Genomic DNA, 12450 nt, shown 5'->3' on the forward strand with positions numbered 1-12450 from the left:
GTGGATGTTCCTACCCCGTCCGCCTCCACACCTGGCCCCAGGTGAGTGATGTGCATGGCTCACCTGTGTTCTCCGTCCCATCCACCCAAGGGAAGCGTTCGGTCCCGGGTGTCTACCTCCTGCACCCTCACGCAGAAGAGCTGAAAAGCGAAGACTCCGTCAGCCTCACCTGTCTGGTGCGGGCCTTCTTCCCCGAGGACATCTTGGTGCAATGGATGAAGAACCACAAAGCCGAAAACAACCTCGATTACGTCACCACCTCGCCCATGAAGGAAGGCAAAGGCGACTCGCCCTTCTTCCTCTACAGCATGCTGAAAGTCAGCAAAGACAGCTGGAACAGCGGGGACTCCTACAGCTGCATGGTCGTCCACGAAGCCCTGCCACAGAAATTCACTCAGCGCATCATCAGCAAAGCCTCCGGTAAATGAAGACAGCTCCTCCAAACCCCGCTGCTAGCCTTGTCCAGTAGATAAATAATCCTGTAAATAATCTCTGTGCCCTCAACCACAACCAGTGAATAAATGGAAGTAGTCTGAGATCACCCCCAGGCCTCCTTGTTGTGATGTCACTGGGGGATGTCTGTGGGTCGCCGGGTTGGGGGGCTGAGAGATCCTGTGCTGCCCCAGTGTTGGAGGTGCTAAAACTGTATCCTGGATGGGTTGACCCATATGTTCCATGGATGGATGGATAGACACATGGGTAGATGCCCTGAAGCGGTGGAGGGACACATGAATACATGCCATGGAAGGCAGGATAGGGAGATACCTGGGGAGGTGTCATGGAAGGATGGTTGAGTGGAGGCATGACTAAATACAAACCATGGAAGTAGGGATGGAGAGGGGGGTAGCTGGTCAGCTACACATATACATACATACATACATATGGCAGAGGAAAGGGCACATTAAATCTGGCTCAGTTGGAAGGCCAGGTGTTCAGGGAGAGGATTAGATGGATACATACATTCGTACTTCATCAGGAAGGACTCATAGACCCACACATACCACACAGTTGATCATTTTAATTAAAATAGCACCTACACCCCCTATTGAGAGCAGACCCTTGTTGGGCCAGGCATGGCACAGACACTGTGGAAGACTGTCCCTCTCACAGCCTAAATAGACAAAGGCAGGCAGAAGAAACCGAGGCACCAAGAGGGGAAGGGAACTGTCTCAGGTCCCTTCAGTTAAAGAGCTACAAATAGAATCCAGTTGCTCTGCATCCTGCCCAGTTGCTTGTCCCTAGACTGAGAAGAACCAAGGGAAGGGTGGCTGGACAGTTCACAGGGGGTGAAAGCCCATGGATAACCAGATGGGGCGGGATGGAAGGATAAATCTATGGCGCAGGTTGGATGGATACCCATCCTTCAGGCTGAATGGATGGATAAATGGATGGCCACAGAAAGACTGTGACAGAAGGATGGGTGGAGGTGGGGATGAATGGATGTATAAGTTAAAGGTGGTGGATGAGCGGGTACATATGGCAATTGTCAGTACCAGTAGTGTTAAACAGCAATAGAAAAATGAGCATGCCAAGGGATGGGTGCATGGATGGGCGTGTAGGGGAAGTAAGGGATGCATACAGGGTCGTGTAGATGGAGGGTGGGATGGATGGATGGCCGTGTAGGGCGATGGATGGCTTGATCGAAGGATGGATGGGCATGTGGATGGATAGATGGATGGATGGGCATGTGGATGGATGGATGGATGCATGTGTAGGGGGATGGATGGATGGATGGTCTGGCGGGTAGGGGGATGTAAGGATGAGATGAAGGGAGAAGCGCCCATAGCAATGGATGTCTGGACGACTGTAGATTTGACAATGGATGGATGGCTGAATGTCAATGGGGACAGATGGCGAAGGATGATTAGGGACGGATGAATCTATAAATGGATAGCTCGGTAAGTGGATGGGTTGTGTGGGTGGATGGACAGTGAGGCGAGATCCTCTAGCTAGGACAGGAACATGCCCAGAGGAGCGCTGCTTCAGGGTCACCCTCCCAACTTCCAGAGGAGCAGATGACACATGGAAAATGTCCAGCCAGAATCAGTGGGGAGAGGGTAATTCAAATACCCTGCCCCACACAAACACCTCCCCAGATGGCTCGGAGGAAAAGGGGTCTCCCTCAACCCTCAACCTTCTGTGGCAGCTAAGGAGGGGAGTGATAGGCTAATCTAAAGGAACACCCACAGCAGGGATCAGCTCCTGGGACTCAGGGCACACAAAGCAGCAGTGGTAGGGCTGTTATCTGGTACAGACACTAAGCAGGGGCTCAGCTACAGTCTCACCCTCTCTCTAGTGACATAGGGGGCCTAAGGAAATGGGGGAAAACAGAGTATGCAGGCCTCCAATGCCCCCTCCCATGAGTCCCATCTCTTACGCTGCCCCACAGAGGACCCTCATAACTCACAAACACACACACGTGTGTATCCACCCCAGGGCTGGACGGGCGAGCACAGGGCTCGATCCCACACTGCCAGGCACACAACGCTGCACTTAGTGCTAAAAGAGAGTGGCAGTTAGCAGCATTGTTAGGGCTGTTATCCGGGGGGGAGGGCTGCTCAGTTACAAGTTGGAGGGGGAATACACAAAGTAGGAGAGTGACCACGGCCCTCCCCTCCCACATGGGCTACAGTATTCATACACACAGAAAGACACACAACACAGAGAGACACACAGACATTTACACACAGATCCATGCATCTATTTCCCAGCCACAGCTGGGGTGGGATTCAGGGGCTGTTTATACAGGGACCCCTCACCCTCTATAAGAAACTGCTGCCCCTGTCTCTGAGATCTCTGTCCCCCTTTAAATAGGGAGCGAGACCCCCATCCTCCAGCCGGTGCTGCCCCACAAGGCTGTGCTCCAGCGAGCAGAGCGGGGGACACAGTGGGACAGGCCATGCTCTAGGTCACGCCATTTCTCATATGAGAGTGACACCTGAGATGCCCGTCCTCAAAATACCCATCACTCTGCACATAGACACAACCGAGTTCAACAGCCCCATAACTCACACCTGATACAGCTACGGTTTCCACGAGGGGCCAAGGAGCCTGTATAGCCAGCCCCAGAGGTGGCTGCATTCCATCTGAAGTGACTCCTGGCTCATTTGGGGAATTGGGGTCAGGCTGGCAGAGGCACACGTGTGGGAATCCATCCATCCTGGTCTTTATGGGACTCTCCGAGCCCACCTCCATCATCCCGACACCTCACACGCTCCTCTGGCATTGCGGGATCATGGACAGGGAAATGGAGGCATGGAGAAATTCAGGCCATGCCACACGTCCATGGCAGAGCCGAGATTTAAACTCAGCTCTCTGGTGTCTCAGCCCAACCCCATCCATACAAGGCAGGCCTGGCATTGTGGAGACAGGTGTTAGTACCTCTGCACCTCCACACGAGCCTCTAGAGAGAGGCCAGGAGGGGAACATGGGACTGTGAGCGCCCAGGGGGCCACAATGTGGGGTGGTTCAGACAGAAGGGCCAGGGAATTACTAGCGGGCGGGTGTCAACACATGGCCAAACTCCACCACCTCGGTGTAGGGCGACGGCCTCATGGGACGAGTGATGTGAGACCTTTGAGGTTCGGGGCCTTCATCTGATCACAGCAGGCAGGGAGGAATGGATGGATGTGTCTACAGTTGGATGGACGGATGAATGGACACATGGAGAGGTTTGTAATCATGGATGGATGGACAGAGAGCTAGAGACATGGATGGATGGATGGATGGAGGGTGATGGTCATGGTCTTTAATGGATGGAGGGATGGATGGCGAGGGATGTGGTCATGGATGGATGGATGGAGAGAGGGGCGTGGTCATGTACGGATGGCTGGATGGACGGAGGGATGGATGGATGAATGGACTGAGTGGGGCCTGGTCATGGACGGGAGTGTCTAGAAACGGATTGGCGGCACAGGCGACAGACAGGCTGGTGTCAGACGCACAGTCCGAGCTGTCTCTGTGACAGCGGCTGGGTCGGCGTTAACGTTTCTTTCTCTCCCCCAACAGAGGTGATCCTGTCAGGCGAGTTTTGCAGCGAGGAAGGTGATGAAGAGTTGGAAGATCTCTGGGCCACCATCTCCATCTTCATCACCCTCTTCCTCTTGAGTGTGTGCTACAGCGCCACGGTGACCCTGTTCAAGGTGAGCACGAGGGGACGGCGGCAGGGCGGGGTGAAGGCAGGAATGAGTGTAGCACCGGAGAGGGTAGCACGGAGCGGGAAGGGGGAATGGAAGAGAACAAAGAAGGGTTGATTAGCCAGAAACTGCAGGAGTCAGTGGGAAGGAAGGAAGGAATGTGACAGACAGACAGAGCAGCTGCCCCTGGCGCCGACCCCTCTCAAACCCACTGTCTCTGCCTCACCTTCAGGTGAAGTGGATTTTCTCCACCGTGTTGCAGCTGAAGCAAGAGAGTGGTCCCGACTACAAGAACGTCATCCAACCCATGGTGTAGGGGCCGCCACCCCTGTCCGCCCAGAGACAAGGGGCCGGGGCACCACCCTGAGCCCCACAACTGCTCTCTGCCTGTGCTCTGTCCCTGGGAGACTCCTCTGGGAAGAGAGGAGCTCACCCCACATGGCCTACTCAGTCCTCAGCAACTGGAGACCTACTTGCCGGGAGCCAGACTGAGAACGGACTTCAATTTGTATCATGCAGGAAACCAGTGTGTCCCCTAGAGAGGAAACATCCCATTTCTCACAGTCCTGAGCCCAATAATCCTCTACCCTAGGGCTAGATTGGGGCCAGTGCACCCTAGCGGGGAAAGGCCCCGTCTCTGAGTCCCCCACCCTGGGCCCGGATGGGGGCTGGTGTCCCCTGCAGAGTAAGGGCCCCATGTGCGGTTTCTTCCCCCTCTCCCTCAGCCATCCGTGGGGCCAGATCACAGATGCCTTTGTCGCTGTGGATTTGAATGTTGCGTGTTTAGCTTTTGGCTGTGGTTTTGTGTGTGTGACTTTCGTTCTTCGCACTGAGTGACCGTAAATAAATAAATAAATATTCAATACTGGCTCCTTCTCATTCACCGCCTCCCTCCCTGACTTTCGGGGGCCCTCCTGGGATCCGCTCTGTGCCTGTAGGAGGCACCACTGGGCATGGAGAATTGGCTGAGAATTGGCTCCCCTGAACTGGCCCCAGCGGGAGAGGGGGGGGCTAGTTACAAACCCCACTGACGTGGATCAGCCAGGCGAGCTCTGGGGCCAGAAAAACCACTGAGTAGATCGAGAACCATGTATGGAGAAAGAAAGAAAGAAAGAAAGAAAGAAAGAAAGAAAGAAATGGATTAAAAGTTCCAGAGGGGTAGCTGTGTTAGTCTGCATACAGCAAAAACTACAGGAGTCCTGTAGCACCTTAAAGACTAACACATTTCTGCGGGCATAAATTTCATGGGCTGCAACCCACTTGGTCAGATGCGTGAAGTGGAAACCACAGAACAGTGACAATTACTTCTTGTAATGAGAAAACCATTCCAAGTCCTGATTCAGACCCCGTTTGATTGTGTCAAGTTTGCAGATGAGTTCCAGCTCTACAGTTTCTCGCTGAAGTCTGTTTTTGAAGTTTTTTTGTAGAAGTATGGCAACTTTCAGGTCAGCTACAGAGTGTCTTGGGAGCTTGAAGTGCTCTCCGACTGATTTATGGAGGTTACCATTTTTTATGTCTGATTTGTGTCCAAAGTGTGGTGTGTCAAGCTCATAGTTTTTCATCTGTATCATATCTGTATGTACGCTGATCATCTGTATGTATGTAATGCTTGGATGCCGAGAAATTGTTGAAACTATACCTATTCTTTTTTTTTTTTTTTTAAAGTTATCTTGAATAAAAATTTTTAAATCCTTTTGCGTAGTGACAGTCCGGTTTGGCCAATGTACATGGCAGAGGGTCATTGCTGGCACATGATGGCAGATATTACATTAGTAGACGTGCACGTAAATGAGCTCCTGATGGTGTGGGCTGACGTGGTTAGCTCCTGTGATGGTGTCACTAGAGTCGATGCGTGGGCAGAGCTGACAACGGGGTTTGTTGCAGGGATAGGTTCCTGGGTTCGTGTTCTTGTTGTATGGTATATGGTTGCTAGTGAGTATTTGCTTCAGGTTGGGGGGCTGTCTGTAAGCCAGGATAGGTCTGCCTCCCATGGCTTCAGCGAGTGAGGTCTCATCTGCTAGGATAGGTTGTAGATCCTTAACGATGAGTTGGAGAGATTTTAGCTGGGGGCCGTAGGTGATGCCAGTGGTGTTCTGTTGTTTTCTTGGTTGGGTCTGTTCTGTAGTAGGTGACTTCTGGGTACTCGTCTGGTTCTGTCAATTTGTTTCTTCACCTCCCCAGGTGGGTATTGTACTTTTAAGAATGTTTTATGGAGATCTTATAGGTCTTTGTCTGTGTCTGAGGGATCGGAGCAAATCCAGTTGTATCTTAGGGCTTGACTGTAGACAATGGATCGTATAATGTGTCCAGGGTGGAAGCTGGAGGCATGAAGATACGTATTGCGGTCAGTTGGTTTTCGGTATAGGGTGGTATTAATGTGACCATCCTTTATTTGTATTGTAGTGTCCAGGAAGTGGATTTCTTGTGTGGACTGGTCCAGGCTGAGGTTGATGGTGGGGTGCTAATTATTGAAATCTCGGTGGAATTCTTCGAGGGACTCTTTCCCCTGGGGCCAGATGATGAAAATGTCATCAATGTAGCATAAGTAAAGGAGACGTGCTTGGGGATGAGTTTTGAGGAAGCGGTGTTCTACGTCAGCCATAAAAATGTTGGCATCCTGTGGGGCCACGCACGTGCCCATAGCTGTGTCACTGACTTGAAGGCATAGATTGTCTCCAAATCTGAAGTAGTTGTGGGTCAGTACAAAGTAATAAAGTTCAGCTATCAGGTGTGCCATATTATCATCAGGGAAAATGTTCCTGATGGCGTGTAGTCCCTCTTTGTGTGAGATGTTGGTGTAGAGCTTCTACAACCATAGTGGTTAGGACAGTGTTTTCTGGGAGATCACCAATGGATTGTGCTTTTCTCAGGAAGTCACTGGTATAACGAAGAAGCTGGGAGTGTTGGTGGCATAGGGCCTGAGGAGAGAGTCCACATAGCCAGACAGTCCTGCTGTGAGAGTGCCAATGCCTGAGATGATCGGGCGTCTTAAGTGGAAACTGCAGAGCTGGAACTCATATGCAAACTTGACACAATCAGATTGGGTCTGAACAGGGACTTGGAATGGTTATCTCATTACAAAAAGTAATTGTCACTCTTCACACATTCTCACCTTCTAATCAGCGGTTGTGAATAGGCGTCAATTACCCTAACTGAACTGACTTTCTTAGCACCTGCCCTCCCCGTTCTTATGTTTCTCACCCTTAGAAGCATATATATATATATATATATATATATATATATATATATATATATATACACATCTCCAATCTGTGGTTTCATGCATCTGACAAAGTGGGTTCCTTCCCATGAAAGCTTATGCCCTCAGAAATTTGTTAGTCTTTAAGGTGTTACAGGACTCTCGTTGTTTTTAAAGACATTGATTGATTGATTGATATGATTTGATTCCTGGAACAAATTATTAAACCCTTTATTTATCACACAAGGATCATAGGCTGATAAGGAATAGCCAGCAGAGGTTCGTCAAGAACAAACCATGTCAAATCAACCTGATATCCTTTGTTGACAGGATGATTGGCGGAGTGCATGGGGGATGTGGATGTGTCACACTGAGGTGACGTATCTTGGTTTTCATTCAGGCGTTTCACGCCGTCTCACATGACATTGTCCTAACCTAGGGAAATGGGGTCTGGCTGAAATTACTGTAAGGTGGGTGCACACATGGTTGAAAGCCCGTACGCAGAGAGTAGTTTGCTGACAAGGTGGAGAGACGTATCTAGTGGGATCCCGCTGGGGTCAGTCCTGCATTGGGCCCAATTCAGTATTTTCTTTAACGACTTGGATAACGGAGCAGAGAGAACGCCCATAAAATTTGCAGAGGCCACAGAGATGGGGACCCGAAGTCGTTACAAGCGTGTTGGGGAACTGCAGGGCCCAAGCATCATGTTTTCGGGCCAAGATCAAATTTGTAACACGGGACACTTCCCACACACACACACCACAATCCGTTGTCCCACACATACCATGTCATGACCCATGAAAAAAATTTTCTTTGTGCTAATGGGCGTTGCAGTCTGGGCCTGCAGGCAGCGGTAAAGTGTACCCTTTCCTCCCACCCATGTGGGGATCCTGGTCCCTGCTTTTTTACCCTCCCACATGGCAGGTTCTCTTCAGCCTTCTTCACCAAATCTCTGGGGAAAACCAACCAACAAACAAACACAGGCTGAAAAGGGGAAGTTTACACAACTGAAAGTCTCACCCAGGTTGTTTTTTCCACCCCCATTTTAACCCCCTGCACGTGTCCATCTGTCCAATTTTCACACCTTCTTGCCAGCTTGAACAGGCAAATCTCCCATCTGGGCGTCAGCTATTGTTCTCAATCTATAATTAATTACGGGGGAGGAGACCAGGATATCTGACAGGCAGAGATGCCTCAGAAGAGCTACACGACAGACACCGCCAGAATTGGACTCATGGACAGAACCCCTGGTCTACAGCGCCGGGTCACAGCCCGCCATGGTCAGCACTTGGGTGAAGAAATTAGAGGAAAGCAGCTGCTACTGGATTCCTGTCCCGTGAGTACAGAGGGTGTTTTAGCCGTACCAGAGCGTTAGGGAAGGCAACTGAGCTAGAAAGAGAGCCAGAACACCTGTGTTCTCTCCCGGGCTCTGAGAATGGAGCGGTGGCTAGTGGGTTAGCGCAGGGGGGCTGGGAGCCAGGACTCCTGGGTTCTGTTCTGACCTATGCAGAGCAGAGGGGAATGTCCTGCTGTGCGGCCCCAATATCGGGGAGGGGTGCAGCAGGTGGATCCACCAGCAATGCCTGGTTATCCTGGGGAGGGGTCATGCAGGGCCAGGTTCTGTCCTCCACCCCAGCCACAGATAGTGGGAACAGAGGTGCTTAGTTCACATGACACCAATGACCAGGGAAAACCACTTTCAAAGGTGTCCTGGGCTGGAAGAATGCAGGCCTGCAAATCAAGGTTAATGCAGACCAGCCATACTGTAGTGAGGCACTCCAGGGATGGGATAGAAGAAGCTGCAGGTCAGGAGTGAGGGACACCGGCAGACTTTGGGGAGACCAGGGCTGGGCTGGCAGGGGGGCTGCAGGTCCGGACTGAGCGGCACCTGCAGAGCTATAGGGGGAGCCCTAGGACTGGGGTAGCAGGTGCTGCACATTGGGAGTGAGAGGGACCAGCAGAGCTATAGGGGGACCCCAGGGCTGGGCAAGCAGGGGGATGAGGGTAGGGAATGAGGGGCACCAACAAAGCTTGGGGCGACCCCAGGGCTGGGCTAACAGGGACTGCAGCTTGGGAGTCAGCGGCACCAGCAAAGCTATAAGGGGGACTCCAGGGCTCGGCTCGCAGGGGATGCAGGTCAGGAGTGAGGAGCACCCACAGAGCTATTGGGGGGACCCTAGGGCTGGGTAAGCAGGGGGCTGCAGGGAGGGGGTGAGGGGCACCGGCAGAACTATGGGGAGGGACTCCAAGGCTGGTCTATCAGGGGCTGTGAGTCAGGATTGAGGAGCACCCGCAGAGCTATTGGGGGGACCCCGGGGCTGGGCAAGCAGGGGGCTGCAGGGAGGGGGTGGGAGGCACCAGCAGAGCTGAGGGGGCAGTGCTCGGCTAGCAGGGAGCTGTGGGTCAGGAGTTAGGGACACCCGCAGAGCTATGGGGGAGACCCTGTGGCTGGGTTCTCAGGGACTCCGGGTCAGAACTGAGGGGCTCCCGCAGAGTTGCAGGGGGACCTCAGGATTTGGCGAGCGGGGATGCAGGTCAGGAGTGAGGAGCACATGCAGAGCTGTAGGGGGGACCCTAGGGCTGGGCTGACAGGGGGGCTCAGGGTAGGGAGGGAGGGGCACCCCCAGACCTGGCGGTGACATCACGGCTAGACTAGCAGGGGCTGCAGGGTGGAGTGAGTTGCACCAGCAGAGCAAAGGGGGAATCCTGAGAGCTTTGATAGCCTTGAGATGTGGGGACTGGAACTGGCTGTTGTGGGGATGCCCAGTGCTGAGATAGCAGGGGTTGTGGGTCAAGAGCGAGGGGCACTGGCAGAGCTTGGAGGGGCAGAGCTGGGCTAGCAGGGAGCTCTGGGTCGGGAGTGAGGGGCACCAGCAGAGTGGGTTTGGAGGGAACCCAGGACTTGGATAGCAGGGGCTATGGGTTGGGAGTGAGGGGAACTGGCAGAGCTGTTTCTAAGGGGATTTAATTGTCTCCTCTCTTTAACACAATTACAAATATTGGTAGCTGAAAATTTTCTAAACTGAGCCATAAATATCCCCTTTGACATGTCCCTTGTCAGAGGTAAACCCCTGAACTCACCGTGTGCTGGAGCAAGTCGCTCTCAGCCATCCGTGCCTTCTCCTGAAAGCTCTGCTCTCACGCACAATTCTGAGAGCCAAGGCAGGGGAGTTCCCTGCACAGTGAGATGTGGCCCTGGCTGCCTGGGGCTGGATGTAACTGGCAGCCCCCGTGTAGATGACGGCTCAGAGTTCAAGTTGTTAATTCGGCCTATGAGTTCAGCTGGCTCCATTCTTGTGGGGCACTCAACTGGAGACGCGTTCGGCTTCGTTTCCAGAGGAGACAAGCTCCAGTGTCTCCGGATAAATGACACTGAAGATATGGAACCTGGTTATTGCTCCCAACGCGCCTTTTCTTTGGGACCCCAGGAATTGAGGCAGCTGGGATTCTTGGGAGACTCCTTCCACAGAGTTGAGGAAAAGGTCCAGCAAAATCTTCATCCAAATCAGTTGGTATCTGGGTGGTTTCTTGTGTGGCAATCGGGTTAGAAAAGGGGTGAGCTAGAGGCTGTGATAACCAATCGAGTATTGAGGTTGGGGGGGGGAGTTTTTTACCCTAACCCCAAAACTGTGACCCTAAACCAAACCTTAAACCAACTCCTTAAACCCCCCCAACTCTGGCTAACTCAATAACCATGACCCTCACCCCAGCTTCCCAAACCCGGAAAGATGCACCAACTCCGTAACCCCAACATCCTAATTCTCACCCTTTCACACGGACCCTAACTTCATCCTCAGTCCCAGATATCTAACCCTCCTCCCCATCTCTAACCCCCCAACTCTGAAGCTCCCTTCAAACCCACTCCTAACGAGCCAGCCCTATCCCCCAAACCCTGACCTTAGATGACCCTAGTCTGCAGTTCTCCTGACATCAGTAGAATCCTCATTGTTCGTTCTCTGTAGCACGATGGGTCCCTGATCCTCGACTGGGTCTGCAAGCCAGTGTGATACTAGTGCTAAAGAACAATTATACCCTCGAACCCCTAACCTTAACTCAAGCGCTAACCCTAACCTCCTCACTTTGACACTCTGAGCACAAATTTCAGTGTCCCCATCGGGTACCAAGAAGCTCAGCACCAGAATTATGAGTCATCTGGGCAAACTGGGCCCCTTGAGATAGGACCCAAGAGTCTCACAAACTCCCGCTGGGAAATGGAAGCAGAGTCGGTTGCATTCTGAGTGGTTGAATGGCTGCAAAATTAGCAGGAAATCCAACCACAGCCAGTCAGATATGGAACATGAGACTGGCAAGGTATTTGAACCCAGCCACTGAACCGTGACACTTATTTCTACCCCTGCAACCCATAACCCCAACACCTAACCCTAACCGCTGACCTTTCATCCTCCTCCCCTATATATAATTTTAACCCTACCTCCAGCCCAAAGGACCCACATGTCCTGGGTTGACTTGGGCAGCCCCAGTCTTTCCTACCCTGGCATGGCAACTCATCAGGGACACCTCACCACGTGTGTTCAAGCTGCAGAATTGCAAACTACACACTAGGGACCAATGATGTTGGCAATGAACCAAGGAGCCTAATAAGAATGTAACATTTCATATCTATCCCCAGTTAAAGCAGCTAGTGTCACAAGATCTGAAAATCTCCATCTGCAGTACTGAATGCCCTGACTTAAGACATACCCGGCTTCCTTGGAGGGACCAGGAACGTCCCAGATTTCAGCTCTTTGCTCAAAACCTTGGGTTGTTTTATAGCGCCACGGGCTGTAATCTGTCCAAGGGGAATTTCGCCACCACTTTGGAGCCTAATTCCCTTTCGCTCCTGAGGGAAAATCTTGTCTCTAATTACTGGGAACAACCCTCCACTCCGTGAAATCAACCCCTGTGACGGCTGAGCAGTCGCACCACCACACGGAATCTTCCAGTCCTTAGAGCAAAGTTTGGGACTCAGGAAGCCTGAGTTCTCAACCTTGCTGTATCACTGGCCTGCTGTGTGCAGGTCCCATCCCTGCTCTCTGCCTCAGTTTCCCCTATGACCCTTTCTCTGTCTTGTCTATTTAGACTCTGAGTTCTTTGAGCTAGGGACCATCTGTTTCT

General features: G+C 52.2%; 2 gene segments (V, D, J or C); both read left to right on the plus strand.

The window, feature by feature from the left end:
• The window catches only part of LOC137143362 (Ig gamma-2C chain C region-like), a 110696-nt gene extending 110155 nt beyond the window's left edge, over window positions 1-541 (plus strand). The window contains 1 exon segment of the C gene segment in view: window positions 91-541. Within this exon segment, the coding sequence occupies window positions 91-428 (338 nt within the window).
• LOC137143359 (Ig gamma-2C chain C region-like) overlaps window positions 1-12450 on the plus strand; it is a 163754-nt gene that overhangs the window by 109031 nt on the left and 42273 nt on the right.

This window comes from Emydura macquarii, unplaced genomic scaffold, assembly GCF_026122565.2.
Source record: "Emydura macquarii macquarii isolate MOO-44397 ecotype Brisbane River unplaced genomic scaffold, CSIRO-AGI_Emac_v2 contig_3322, whole genome shotgun sequence".
Taxonomy (NCBI): Eukaryota; Metazoa; Chordata; order Testudines; family Chelidae; genus Emydura; species Emydura macquarii.